Source organism: Xiphophorus hellerii, chromosome 1 (assembly GCF_003331165.1).
Source record: "Xiphophorus hellerii strain 12219 chromosome 1, Xiphophorus_hellerii-4.1, whole genome shotgun sequence".
NCBI lineage: Eukaryota > Metazoa > Chordata > Actinopteri > Cyprinodontiformes > Poeciliidae > Xiphophorus > Xiphophorus hellerii.
In genome coordinates this window covers 9,432,160-9,445,340 of record NC_045672.1, presented here as the reverse complement: position 1 = coordinate 9,445,340, position 13,181 = coordinate 9,432,160, and the positions used below count along the sequence as shown (strand labels likewise).

General features: G+C 40.1%; 1 protein-coding gene across 1 annotated transcript; it reads right to left on the bottom strand.

Annotated features, from left to right (window-relative positions):
- Positions 1 to 1,845: 1,845 nt before the first annotated feature.
- On the bottom strand, positions 1,846 to 13,041 carry xpc (xeroderma pigmentosum, complementation group C). Its single transcript, XM_032565379.1, is given in 18 exon segments — positions 1,846 to 3,606; positions 3,608 to 3,711; positions 4,273 to 4,296; positions 4,298 to 4,367; positions 4,497 to 4,624; positions 4,626 to 4,667; positions 5,395 to 5,526; positions 5,678 to 5,759; positions 6,758 to 6,918; positions 7,481 to 7,561; positions 7,563 to 8,347; positions 8,824 to 8,913; positions 9,000 to 9,121; positions 9,677 to 9,834; positions 9,933 to 10,017; positions 11,056 to 11,152; positions 11,261 to 11,566; positions 12,746 to 13,041. Coding segments are annotated over 18 exon segments (2,940 nt in total). The 5' UTR covers positions 12,993 to 13,041; the 3' UTR covers positions 1,846 to 3,380.
- Positions 13,042 to 13,181: the final 140 nt, after the last annotated feature.

The window sequence follows — 13,181 nt, the reverse complement described above, 5'->3', positions numbered from 1 at the left end:
AAAGAGAAGCCATGTCAATTTAACACAGTAATAATAACCACTCTAGTCCGTATAAGCATTCATTCTCCTGCTTTAAGTGCATGCTCTGCTGCTCTCGGTTTCACATCCCACACTTGTGTCAGCAACAAAAACAACATCATGAAACTTCAGAGTAGATGAGATGCTCTTGAGTGAACATGGATGGTGTCCTCAGTGTCCAATGTCCTGATGTCATACCATAAAGAACATCCCTGTCCACTAATGACCCATAAATTCGTCATCTGACAGACCCAGAACATGCCCACTGCGTTTTTCACAAGTTCCATAGGTTAAAGTGAAACTGTGAAACATTAATGCATCTCTTCTGTTAGATGAGATAATGCACTTGTGGCAGTAAAGGTATCGGAGCAAGGTCTACATTTTTTATGCATTATCCTCTAATGTGCTTCTGTGTTGCAAATGAGAACGAGGGGGTTGAGGAGCAGGAGTAAATGCAGAGATAATAGGTCCGGAACTGCTGAGGAGGTAGGTCTAATGTGCTTAATGCTGCAACTGTTTATATTTTACATTCGATAAGAGTGGTACGTTTCCTTAGTATTCAGGTTTCAAAGCAGCCGGGGTTTTAAAGGAAAGTTCAATAAAAGAAAAGTGTGCAGTGGCTTTTATGTCTCTGGAGCTTTTGCTTACATTAGCCAGAGTTCAGTTTTATTGTTCAAGCAGTAGAAAGCAAATCTTCTGGTCCTGAATTTTTCAAGATAGTGACTGTGTTAATGGTTTTTCTTATACTGTCCTGTTCTCAAGTCTGGTAGGGCATCTAACTTATTTTCTTTCAGTATTCCCCTGTAGTTTTGCTTCATCTATCCTCAGGGAAGGCGGTCATCATCTCTGACCACCTTCCCTGTCCCTGTGGTTGTATGACAATGACACCCGAACCATGTTTTACTGTAATTATGTGTTGTATCTAATTTTAGTTTTGCGCATAGGCCAAAAAGATCTTAAATTCTGAATGTAGCTAGTTGCACTACATTCTATTTAGATGTGTTAGATTACATGTTTCTGCAAACAAATGTACACCACACTTTTCAGTTTTTAAATAGTAAACTACGGAGAACAAGAATAGTTTTCCTTCCACTTTTCAATGCTACTATAATACATTGTGTTTTGGTTGTAACTTGATAAATGGGTAAAAAAAGAAGAAGAAAAATTTATGCCAGACATTGAAGTTTCAATTTTAAGTTTAAAGTGTAGATTTAAAGTTCCTCATATTCACATTCAGAAGATGAGTAATTAATTAATTTATTTTAATAATGAATCAGCTGCAAAATTCACCAGAAAGTACTGGAACTGTCAGTTCACTGTACACAAATACCTCCCAATCAGTCTCCCCTGATAAAGAAACTTTGGAAAAGCTGGCCACACAGATAAAACCACAACATATGGACATCGAGAAAAGTGTGAGAATCAATAAGCAATAACAGATTTCAGGATACTATTTGCAGATTATTATTTGTAATCCTTCTGTTTATCTTTAAGATCATAAAGATTACTCAGTCAGTCAATTAGCATCTATCTAGGAGAATTTTAATGTTAATGTATTAATTGCAACTAGGCAACTATTATATCCATGCATTAAGAATAAAGTAATACAATAAAAGAGGACTTTGTGTTGAGTGAAAAGATGTAAAGAGTGAAAATGTTCCAACAACTATGATGCCTAATCTAATCAATGTGTTGTACAGTTTGCACAAGAGGGTTTTGCTTCAAGTCAAATGATCTCAGATATGCCCTTTGCTTAGTGGTTTAAAACTTGTTAAGCTCTGTTTGTCTTGTAAGTGCTTGAAAACAAAAAAGACAAGACTTCATCAATTCTTTTGGTTATTTTGCTTTTTACTCATAACATTTCTTACAAAAATACTTTTCATAGAAAAACACATTACTAGTTTTATTACTGCTACAGTCACCTCGTGTACAAGAATATTGCAGAAATTAAAGTTGAGAAAGAGTGACAAAAGATACAAAGACAAATGTGGAAAGTTGTACAATGGAATCTGTATGAAAATAAAAAATACTGTGAAAGAATGGAGCACATAAGCAAGAGAACATTTTCAAAGAGTAAGGACACCCTGAACTTTAGGACTCAGCCTGCTCTTTGATCATCAAGTGCTTTCTGCCTCACAAACCAAAACCGATTCACATCAATGCTAAACGTCGCTGTGATTGCGTTAAAATGGACAAATCTGTACAATCGGAGGTTAAATAAACACAGCAGGACTTTTGGTCCTTCCTGAATTTCTATTGTCATGTTTTTGTTGCAGATTCTTTTTTATAGAGCGTGAAAAAAACAACTGGTGGATCAGCCAATTCAACCAACCACTGTAATTACCTTCAACACATTATCATAGGCTACAGATTCTACAATTATTGGGGAAAATTGCATTAAAAAGTCATGAAATAAATTCCTTTATTGCCACAGCAGTATAATCTCACACTAAAAAATTAAAGAAATACAACCTTTTAGCTGATTCAGTGTGGGCATACAATCCAACATTTATTAACATCTCTAACAATTCACTTAAAATAATATTATTCAAAAGCATAAGCAATCCATGACAACCTGTTTCCCTGGAGTATAAATATGATGCGACACAGAGGGCCGTTCATAGTCATAGTCGTCCATCCATCCATTTTCTCCGTTTCTTTTCTTCTCTTTCAAGTAAGGTAGATATCTGTTGATCAACTAGTCTGAAAACAGCTGCACGAAAATAATTTCTTATTGGAACTTTTCAATATCTACAGAGATGTGATTAAAAAGTTTAAAACAACAACTTGGTGGAGGACACAGGTTTATCTTGATGTTGTGCACAGCGAAGAAAAACGGATGTGGGAGGTAAAAGATCTCTATAAGTGCTGAAAATATTTTAGTGTGAGATTATACTGCTGCAATAAAATATAATGCAATAAAATATAATTGCACACATCTTCACCAATGGAGACAGTAAATGCTAAACCTACTGGACAGCAGCCACCTCTAACCAGCAGCAGTGTGATGATTTGCACACCTTAACCTGAAGGACACTTTTTTTAACATTCATACTGTGTTTGTTTTCTCTACAGAAAGGTTTAACAAGAGCATTCCTGCTGGCTCCAAATTGTATAGTGAACACGCAAATACAAAAAGCATCACAGCTGGAAGAAGAAACATTTCTCTCCTTTCCTCACCTCCTCTTTTTGTTTAGTCTTGCTAAAATTTGTGGCATCAGCTCCTGAGAAGCATTACATCCTGCTACCAAAGCAAGAAAATGCTAGAAGTGTTCAGTTTAGTGCTTTGTCGATTCACATTTTGAATCACTTTTTTTTTTTTTTAGCCAAAAAGGAAAACCGTTGATGTTTGGTTTCTAGCTTTAAACTTTCTCAAAAGGAAATAAATGTTTCTCTTGACCCTTCTTCTCTCGCCTTGTCGTCTTCTTCTTCTTCTGTTTGCCTGGATCTGCGTCCTCCTCTGCTTGTCTGTTTTGGGGCCAGGACAGCGCCAGAGTCTCAGATGCCGTTTTGGCTCCGGGAAGATCAACTTCGACCCCGTCCTCATCGGAGGAGAAACCTCCAGCTTCCTCTCCAGGAGCGAGGCTCCCCTAGGCCCTGGCTCTTCTGGCTGTAACGCTGCTTCAGCCTCTCTCTGATCAGGAGTCCCTTCACCAGCAGAGTCCAGCTGGCGATCGCTCTCTTCTCTTTTTTCTGGGAGGCAGAAAGATAGAAAGAAGAAAACAAGCTCAAGCTGAGTTTTCCAGGTAAGTGGAGTTTAAATGGCTGGTTTGTGTTTAACTTGGAAAAAAAAATCTAATCACTTTTAACTAAAATACTACATGGATGGTCAGAACTGTTTACTTTTTTATATTTAACTCCTTAGTTATCAGTGGATGGATGAATAGATGGATGGATTGATAGACGTATGGATGGATGGAAGGATAAATGGACAGCTAGATGGATGGAGATTCAAAAGGATGAATGAATGAATGGAAGTATAGATGGATGGATGGATGTACAAATGGTCAGATGGACTCACAAATAGATGGATGGATGGATAGATAGATGGACGTCTAAATGTAATGATGGATGGAGGGATGTTTAGATGGAGGGATGTTTAGATGGATGGATGTACAAATGGACAGTCGGATCAAACATTTGCATAGAAGAATAACGAACATCCAGACTTTTCCTGACTCGTTTTGACCTCGTGGGAAACCTGAAGTTCAAAACAGTCCACTCAGTAAAAACGAACCCCAGAAAGATCCACACCTCTTTGTCTTTCTGTTTCTGAATTCTCCTGCTCTTCCACCCAGGCAGCTCGGAGGACCTCCTCGTTCTCTTCACACACGATGTAACCATCAGTCCTATAACACAGAGGAATTTACTAATTGATCAAATACACGATGAGGATATTCAAAAAGGGAAAGCTGGAGCTTGTAGGTGCGAGTAAAGGTGCTGTGGCAGTGTGTGTCAGCCCTGCCGTCGGGTCTTACACAGCGTGGGAGTATCCTCCGTGGTAGTCGAATCCTGTGACTGCAGGCGCAGCATCCAGGTCCAGCTTCCTAGCCACGCGATGCAGGTTGGGCAGCCTCAGGTGAACGCAGCCCACCGGGATCATACAAGGCTTTAAACAGGTAGACGTTACCGTAATCATTACGGGGGACCTGAACGGGACACAGAGGGAGTAAATAAGAGAATTATGCCGAAAATGTTGCATGTTTCTCTTTTAATTTGCCCTTTTAAATGGGATAGGACACACTGTTGATGGGATCTTACAGATTTACAGAATAACACTTTCATTGTATTGGCTGAAACGTTGCCAGGGCGATGGTTTTTTTTTTGTTTTGAGAGAGAACAGAAAATAATTCACAAGCGAGCAGAGAGGTTTGCGAGCGGAGAGTTAATCCAGTGTGGAGAGAAGTTTTGCGCGTGAGGAGAAAGTCTGAGTGCGAGTACAAAGATTTGAGAGCGCACAGAGAACATCTGAAAGAGAGCAGAAGTTTTGAGTGCAAAGAAATGAAACAGCTTTCAAATTGAAAATGTGTGCTCTTGACTTATGGCAGTAAAATTCGCCCATAAACGTGTCTCTGTGAATTATAGAGTAGTATTGGCTTTCTTCTGGAAACTGGGCCGCAGAGATCAAATTTCTTCAAGTGCCTCTTTATTGTGCGTATTGCAAACAGGCGGCAAACTTTTAAGGGTTTTTCTTTGCATCTTGAATAATCGTCTTTGCAGTTATGATGAAAATTTTGTTGTTTCCAATAATTTTCCACTTGTTGCAATTTCATGTTCTCTAAAAGATTGCCAAACCTCCCCCACAGCACCCCAGAAATTCTATCAGGGTTTGCAAACACATGAGCACAACTGTGTGTTTCTTCTTGAGGCAGCTACCTTCCCATCCACAGCTATGGGTGGCTGGTATTCTTCAGTCTGCCATTCTCCAAACAGAGGAAGATCATTCTCGTCCTTCATCTCGGACATCATCCTGGCCTTTCTGGAGCGGTTGGAGAAGCCTTTCACCATCTGATAAGGATGGAATAATTAACAGAAGTATTTAAAAGAGGTTGTAAGTGGATGTCGATCGGACATATCTAAAACGTAAGAGTAGAACCGTGTTTTCATTTAAAGGCTTCCTCGAACTTCAGAGGCTAACAGGATCCAGCTAGGGTGTCACCTTGTACGGCTCCTCTCCAAGTCGAACAGTTCTAGCTTCCTTCAGCCAGGTTTCTCTGGAGTGGAGGGTGTGCACACAATCCCTAACAAAGGTGAAGACAGAAATATTATTTTCCCACTCCATTTTTAAAATTCTTTTCATGCTGGCAAAGTGAAACCACCAGATGCAGTCACTCATGAGTGACGATGACAGAAAATGAAAAGGCATTACATTATTCCTGTTTGAAATTTTATTATTGGTACTAAAATGAGCAAAATGTTGTGTTGGAGGAAGGAAACACAAATTGCATTTAGACTGTTCTTTTTATTGTTAGGTTTTAGTTAACAGCAAGATATCTCTGTAAAAGAAAGGGGGAAAAAATTGCTTCAGTCAAACATGGCTTGTCAGGCCTGACTGTAAATTTAAAGCATTTAAAATGGGAGAGCACCACGATATCTAAGAAGCCATTCGAGTCCCTAGACTCTTTGAGGTCTGGCCTTCTAATCAGAATGAAAAAAATAAAGGAGAAATACATGGAATCGTGTTTTATCAGACTTTAGATATGCAAATAAAATGAGCGTTTCCAAAACAAATCTAAGATGCTTTTATTTTTCTCTTTTACCCTAATTTGTCGTTAAAAGTCCGTATCCTACGGTTTTCTTTTAAATATATACTACATCTGAATACAATCATATCCTCTTTATGACTATTTGGGGTATTTGCTCTATAAAGCAGCTTACTGAAAACTTTTAGGTGTATTTCTAATAAAGGTGTAATATTAAAATGACATTAACTTTGGACTGAGAAGTGGAGAAGAACAGCTTTAAGAACAACACAGCACCATCAGGTGGACACAGAAAAACATGGACTCAACAGTTTCCATCTTTAGGGCAATATTTACAGGTAGAACCCTAGTCGACCAGCTTGTTTCTGTTTAGAAATGATCTAGTTTTTTGGTTTTATGCAAAAAAGGAAGCTGAAATAAACTCCAAACTGCTAACGACTGCGTAAAACTCAAATTCTGCAGGCTACCGAACATTTTAAATACTCATATCCATCTCCTGGCTCAGTACAGCTGATAAGGACAGGGGTAGAACTGACCTGGAGTACACTGGTTCTCCTCTGCAGTATCCGAGCACAGCGGCTGTTGGAGGGTAGAGGGCTTCGTACTTCAGCAGGTGTCTCTTCAAGGCGTACAGAGGATGACTTTTATACTCCGCTATGGAGGTCGGCATAGGTTTGTTCAGCAGCTTGCTCTGGAGCTGGGAAGGGAGGTGAAATGATCAAAAATACATACAGTTTATTTATGAGTAAATGCATAAAGTGTGCATTTTCTTTTCCTTGACACAACCTTTCAGATCATTCGTAATTAACCTGGTTTGTCACATTGTACATAATTTAGCCAAATGTTTGCAGTAACACCACACTACTTGAAGTGTTGGTCTTTAAAGAAAAGCTGGATTTAAAATTGGATTACATGACACATTGGCAGACCCCATTTACTAATAAGGTGACTTCTGATGGCGATTGGTTGCACTGGAGTTTATTTAAGGGGTATCAAACATAAAAAGGCTTAACAGAAATACCAAATACACTTCAGATTTCTATTGGTAGAAACCTTTGGAAAACTATGGATCATTTTCATTCCAGTTCACAATTATTCACATCTGTATTGATCTATCACATGAAATCCCAATAATACTCATCACAGTTTGAGCCAAAGTGCAGGAGTTCAAGAGAAATCAATGGTTTTACAAGCACTGGATTTACTACAAGAGAAGAAAATAATTCGTGAAGCATTTGGAGTCGATTGTTTGGACATACCTCTTTCTCCTCCCTTTTGTCCCGCTCATCCTCTGGGCCCATGAATGGCTCCAGGGTGTCCTCCCACCACTCGTCGTCCACCTCGCCTCTTACGGGACGCCGTCATCCAGGTAGGGTCGTACTTCCTTCCCAGGTCCTTCAGGAAGCCGTCTCCGTCCACCGCCACCACGTAGGTCAGCGGCGCGGTGGCGTTCTGTGAGCAGAGGTGGGGAACTCCGACTCCGTGCTCCACGTCCACGCACACCCACGAAGACGATTTGTCTAGGTAGACCTCTATCCACTCATCCGCTCCGGGTCCGTCTTTCCTCTGCCTGCTCCGTCCCTTCGCTCTGTTGCTCGTCGTGCCTTCGTCTTCATCATCCTCTTCTTCTTTACCCTCCTCCCACTCACCGTCCTCGTTTTTCTCCTGCTGTTTCCCACCGGTTCTTCTTCTCTTTAGAGAGCCTTGGGTACTTGAGGTCTTCTCAGAGCTCTTTCCGTTCCCCGTCTTCTTTCTTGCAGGTTTGGTGCTGGTTTCAAAATCGTCCTCGCTGGATTCCTGATATTCCTCGGCATCACTAGCTTCCTCTTTTTCTTCCTCGTCTGCCTCACTGTTGCTCTCTTCTTTGTAGTTGACCTTTGAGGCGATGCTGCGGCGTTTGGAGTTTTTTGGTCTCTGGCCTCCAGATAACACGGGCTTCTCCTCTTCCTCCTCCTTCATTTCTTTCCTCTTTGCTTTCTTGCCTCTGCTGCTCCCTTTGACTTTCTCACCTTGAGCTCGTCTCTTGGTGCCTGGAGAAACTTTTGTCTCAGGAGAGTTGCTCTTGGAGCTTTCCTGGCTTGTCTGGCAACGTTCTGCAGCGCCAGTTGATGTTTTAGCCCCTTGGACTGGAAAAAATAGCTATTTATGGTTATTACAGTTGTGCCTCTAGAGCTTTCTCCAGGCTTTAGTCATTTTGTCACACCTAAATGTTTCAGTATCAAGCTAATGTTGACATTAAAGCAGCAGTATTATGTGTTTTCAAGCCACACAGAATAAATAAATCGCACAATCAACTAGTTTTCAGTCATTTCTTATAAAAATGCTCTATCAAATATAACAGATTTCATAATTTAGCACCTTGAAGTTGGGGCTCTGTCTCTTTAAAAACACCTGCTTTTTCTGAAACCTTGCCTTCAGAAAGTCATCACAACATCACAACACAACTAAGTTTTTACCAGCGTTGCACTGAGAAGTACTGTAGCTCTATAATGAATCTATAATAAAGCAATTATTCAATTATTCTGCCTGACCTGCAGAATCAAGAAATCATCTAAACAGAATATGTCCATCAACATGAAGTTAGTGAAAGGCTATCTATCACCTTTGAGGACGGAGGCTTGAAAGGAACTGGGTGCAGAGAGAGAACCAGTCGGCAGAAGAGCTGCAGAGACCTCAGGAACAACAGGAAAAGCTGCAGGAAAAAACAAAATACATGGAATTAATGCTAAAACTATTATTTATTATTAATTATTCATTTATTATTTATTAAAAACCAACATGAGTCATCTCCTGGTGGTCTCTGGCTGAGAAGGCTTCCCAGTCGCCTCTGCAGGAGAGCCTGAGGGTCCGGACGCTCCTCAGTGGGAAGACTGGGGTCAAGGGTGAAGGTCGCTCTAAACCTAAAAGGGGCAAAAAGGTAGAATACAATAAAAAAAAATTAAAAAATGTAATTCTCAACCCTACTTTAGTGCCAAGTTCTGCTCAAATGGATATTGTTGCTTTTCCATCTTTAATGGACAGATGTACTTTATTGTTACACTGGAAGTCTGATAAATGTCCCACAATATTTACTGTTTTCTATTATAACTGTTTTCTAGTTTTATTGTTTAATTTTTCTTTTTTTCTGTTGGAAAAAAAAGGGGCTGAAACTGGTGCCTTAAAATTTTCTAATTTTCTTTTTGCCCAATGTTTTGTCAGTATTGTATTGTTGAGTGTATTGATTAGTATGTGTGCATAGTGAGATGTGTATTGCATGTTTTTTTTTTTTCCTTTGGCTCTAATAAAAAAAATATATAAAAAAATACACAACATGCTTCTACTCTAATTGAAAGGTATAAAGAGGATTCCAATGTCCACATTCACATGGTTGGCAGAATTTGAGGACATTTAGAGTTTTTCCAAAAAAAAAAAATAAGAGTTCAAAGTTCAGGCACATTGCAGACATTCACACACACCACTTGAGGAGTCCAGAGAGGTAGTTCTGGTCAATGCGTTCCCTGGCCACCGTGCAGAAGTGCGGGGGCAGCAGAGACAGAGCGACCGCCAGCAGGTCCGGTTCGCTGCACAGCCTGTTGCGGAACATCCCGTTAGCTAGAAGGCACAGGAGGTGGACCTGAAACACCAGAGGTCAGAGGTCGGTGAAGATCAGGAAACCCCGCTGCGCCGACAAAAATGAGGCCAAAGGAGCGGAGGTGTGAATGGTGTTTTCACCTTGTGTGTGTCTATCAGCAGGTCCTTCTTGTACCGCTTCATCATTCGCCTGAGGTACGTCTCAAACTCCGCCTGCCTCTTCTTCCTGGCAGAATGTCAGAAACAAATACTTGCTTTTAACTCCTAGTCATATAAAATGGAGATATTGCAGTTTGTATATCTGTCATAAAGGTTACAAAACCTAAAACTATTACCACCTATGTTTAAATTAAAAATGTATGAGACTTCAGAATGTTTAGAGTAGGGCCGTACAAAGTTTATTGGTACAGCACATTTCAGCAGCAAGGCAGTTCAAAGTCTGTTACATCATAAAAAAAAAAAATCTGTGTCACTATTTATGAAACAAGCATTTCATTTAGTCAAATGCCATCATCAAAATCATCAAGTCAATGCACATCAAACATATTGATCCATGTTCTGTTTACTACTCTAAACAAGGGGGTTTTTAGCCCAGATTTAAAGAAACTCAGTGTTTCGAATGTTTTGCAGCTTTCTGGACGTTTTGTTCCATTTGGGCCCCTGGACTGATTAGGTTGTGCATGTTCACCTTTCAGTAGGAAAAGGTGTCTACACATACAGTCAGAGCTACGCCTATGATTAAAAGTTTCACATCAAAGCTCATTTATGTACTATAATGTCCTAGTCAAAGTCAAGACTCAAATCCAACTGGTTCAGCAAATTGTTGATTTGGAGGTGGTGAGTTAAATACACCACCACACTTTTCAGATTTTTGCTTATGAAAGCTTCAGAAAACCATGAATCATTTTCCATAAACATTTCATTTCACTAATTCGGTCTATTACAGGCCATATTTTAACATGAGAAAATGTGAAAAAGATCAAGGGGTGAGAATATTTGTGCAATTATTTGTATGTCTGCTATAAAACCCAAAGTTCGTGAAATCATCCATCTTTAAAGCCCCTCAACTGGCATGAGGACAGGAGTGTCCTCATGACCCATTGACTTGCATGCACAGGAGGTTTGAAGTGTTTATGGGGTGAGAGGTAAGGGGTGTAAACTACTATTATTTCAACACTGTAATCATTTTTTATTATAATTAAAAATAACACTAAAGCTAAAATATTTCTAGTATTTCTAATTGTTTCTGCACATATCTACTCACTGCTTTCTGACTTCTGCGGTCTCAATCTCGATCTCTACAGGCTGAGGCGGCAGGACGGGTTCTGGTGTTTCAGCCGGACCCAGCGGCTCGGCCAGCTCTGATCCCCACACACACACACACACACACACAACAACAAACCCAGTGTTTTCAGATTCCTTTCCACCCGTCTGCTCACACCATTAAATCTTTGATTTTCCAGGCTTACCTTCCACTTCCTCCCAGTCATCCTCATCCTCACTATCATCCTCTTCCTCCTCCTCTTTTTCTTCTTCCTCCTCTGGTTTTTTGGTGCTCTTCTTAACTGCGGCTGGCGCAGCGGTCAGCATCTCAAAGTCGTCTTCACTGTTAACCTCCTCCTTGGGCAGAGACTGGAAGTACTTACTTGTTTTACTGTCAGCAGTGATGATGGTGGTTGAAGAGGATTTATTCTGTGCTGCACGTTTTGAAGACAAACGTGGTTTGGGGTTGACCTTCCTCTCGAGCCTCTCCTCTTTTTCTGCGGGATCGTTTTCTAGCCCCACAAAAAAATTGACAATAAAAAATAAAGTACAGTGTCAATCAGAATAAACACGTTTGAATTTATTAGTCAAATAAGCTCATTAAATTTGATCATTTTCTTTGGATTAATCAATTTTTAAGGCCCTAGTTCACAAGTTTTTGAAAAGGATCTTAATGTTAGCCTAACTGATCTAATTTAAAACCAGTTTTGATGTGTGTTTGGGGATCATTGTCCTGCTGTGTCCAAGTTTTAACAATCTGACCCAATCTGACCCCTTCCAGATAACTATTTTATAGAGGAGACAACGATTATGCAGACACGGCAACAAAAAGTATGACTCAGGAGTGAGGAGGTTATTGCTGAACTTTAACCAAAATGCTATGAGATATTTTACCCAATAAGAGTGGCTGTATGTATGTGTGATATTGAACCTCTGTGGCTTCAAAAAATATTGCAACAGATCAAAACTTGTATCCAAATGTATCAAAATTATTTGCTGTATGGAACTGAGTTTAAATTACTTATGAAAAAAATGAAATGAATACAAAATCCATGTGTACGATGAGTGTGTGTGAACATCTGATCAACGTAGTTGGTGTGAAACTATAAAACCAGGGAGAAAAACAAAACTAAAACTAATGGACAGACCAGCAAGACTACAAAACTCAAATCTTTCATGTTTTGTACTGAGGTAAAGTATTGTGCATCGTGTTTTGATGAAGTGGAGCACAGATGTGCATGTAGGACAGCAGCTCCACTCCAGTAACCATGCACACCATTCATCCATGCACCTGCACTGAAAGCTCAAACTGTCTGCTTATGCCAGCATGAAAATATACACACATGTGCACAATAAAGAGGAGTTCAATGATAATTTCCATTCAAGTACGGGGCTTGATTTAAAACAAACAAACAAACAATCAAATCGCAATAACAAACTCAATGTTTTCTTTATGTCCTGCAAAAATTAATGTGAAAGTTACAATGTTCTGCACAACTGGAAATATCTTTGGATGTCAATTAGAGGTAAATTAACCTATAATATTCACTCACTCTGCTGCTGAAACAATGATCTCAGATACAGATTTACATATCTATGACAGTTTTCTAGGATGCCAGCAGCAACCCTTGCAAAGCCAGCTACTGCTGGTAAAAAAAAGCACGTCAGATTTGCATCCCTGACTTTAATACCTGGAGCTTTCTTCCTGCTCCTCGTCTTTGCTCCCCTGCCTTCTGCGTTCAGCACCTGCTTCGGCTTCTTTGTATCGGCCTCGGTCTCTGCACACTTCCTCCGCTTGGCCATGCCGCCTGCCTGGTGTCTTCTCCCAGTCCAGACTACTTCCTGGAGATTTTTATTTGGCCAACTATTGGAGTAGCTGATATTAACCTCTCCACATGGCCTTGTGTAACGCCGAAGAAGCAGGCAGTTACTCAACATTTCATTGACGTGTTTTCATAACATCAGGCTGCTGCTGTTTAGGGGGCCGGACCGTGACATCACTTCCGCTGGAGTCGGCATTTTGTTCCGCTGGAAATAAATTCCAGAAAGAGATGAATTTGCTTCTTCTAAACCACAGGAGCTCTATGTGAACCAGCCTATATTAACCCTTAAATTCTAGCATAAATG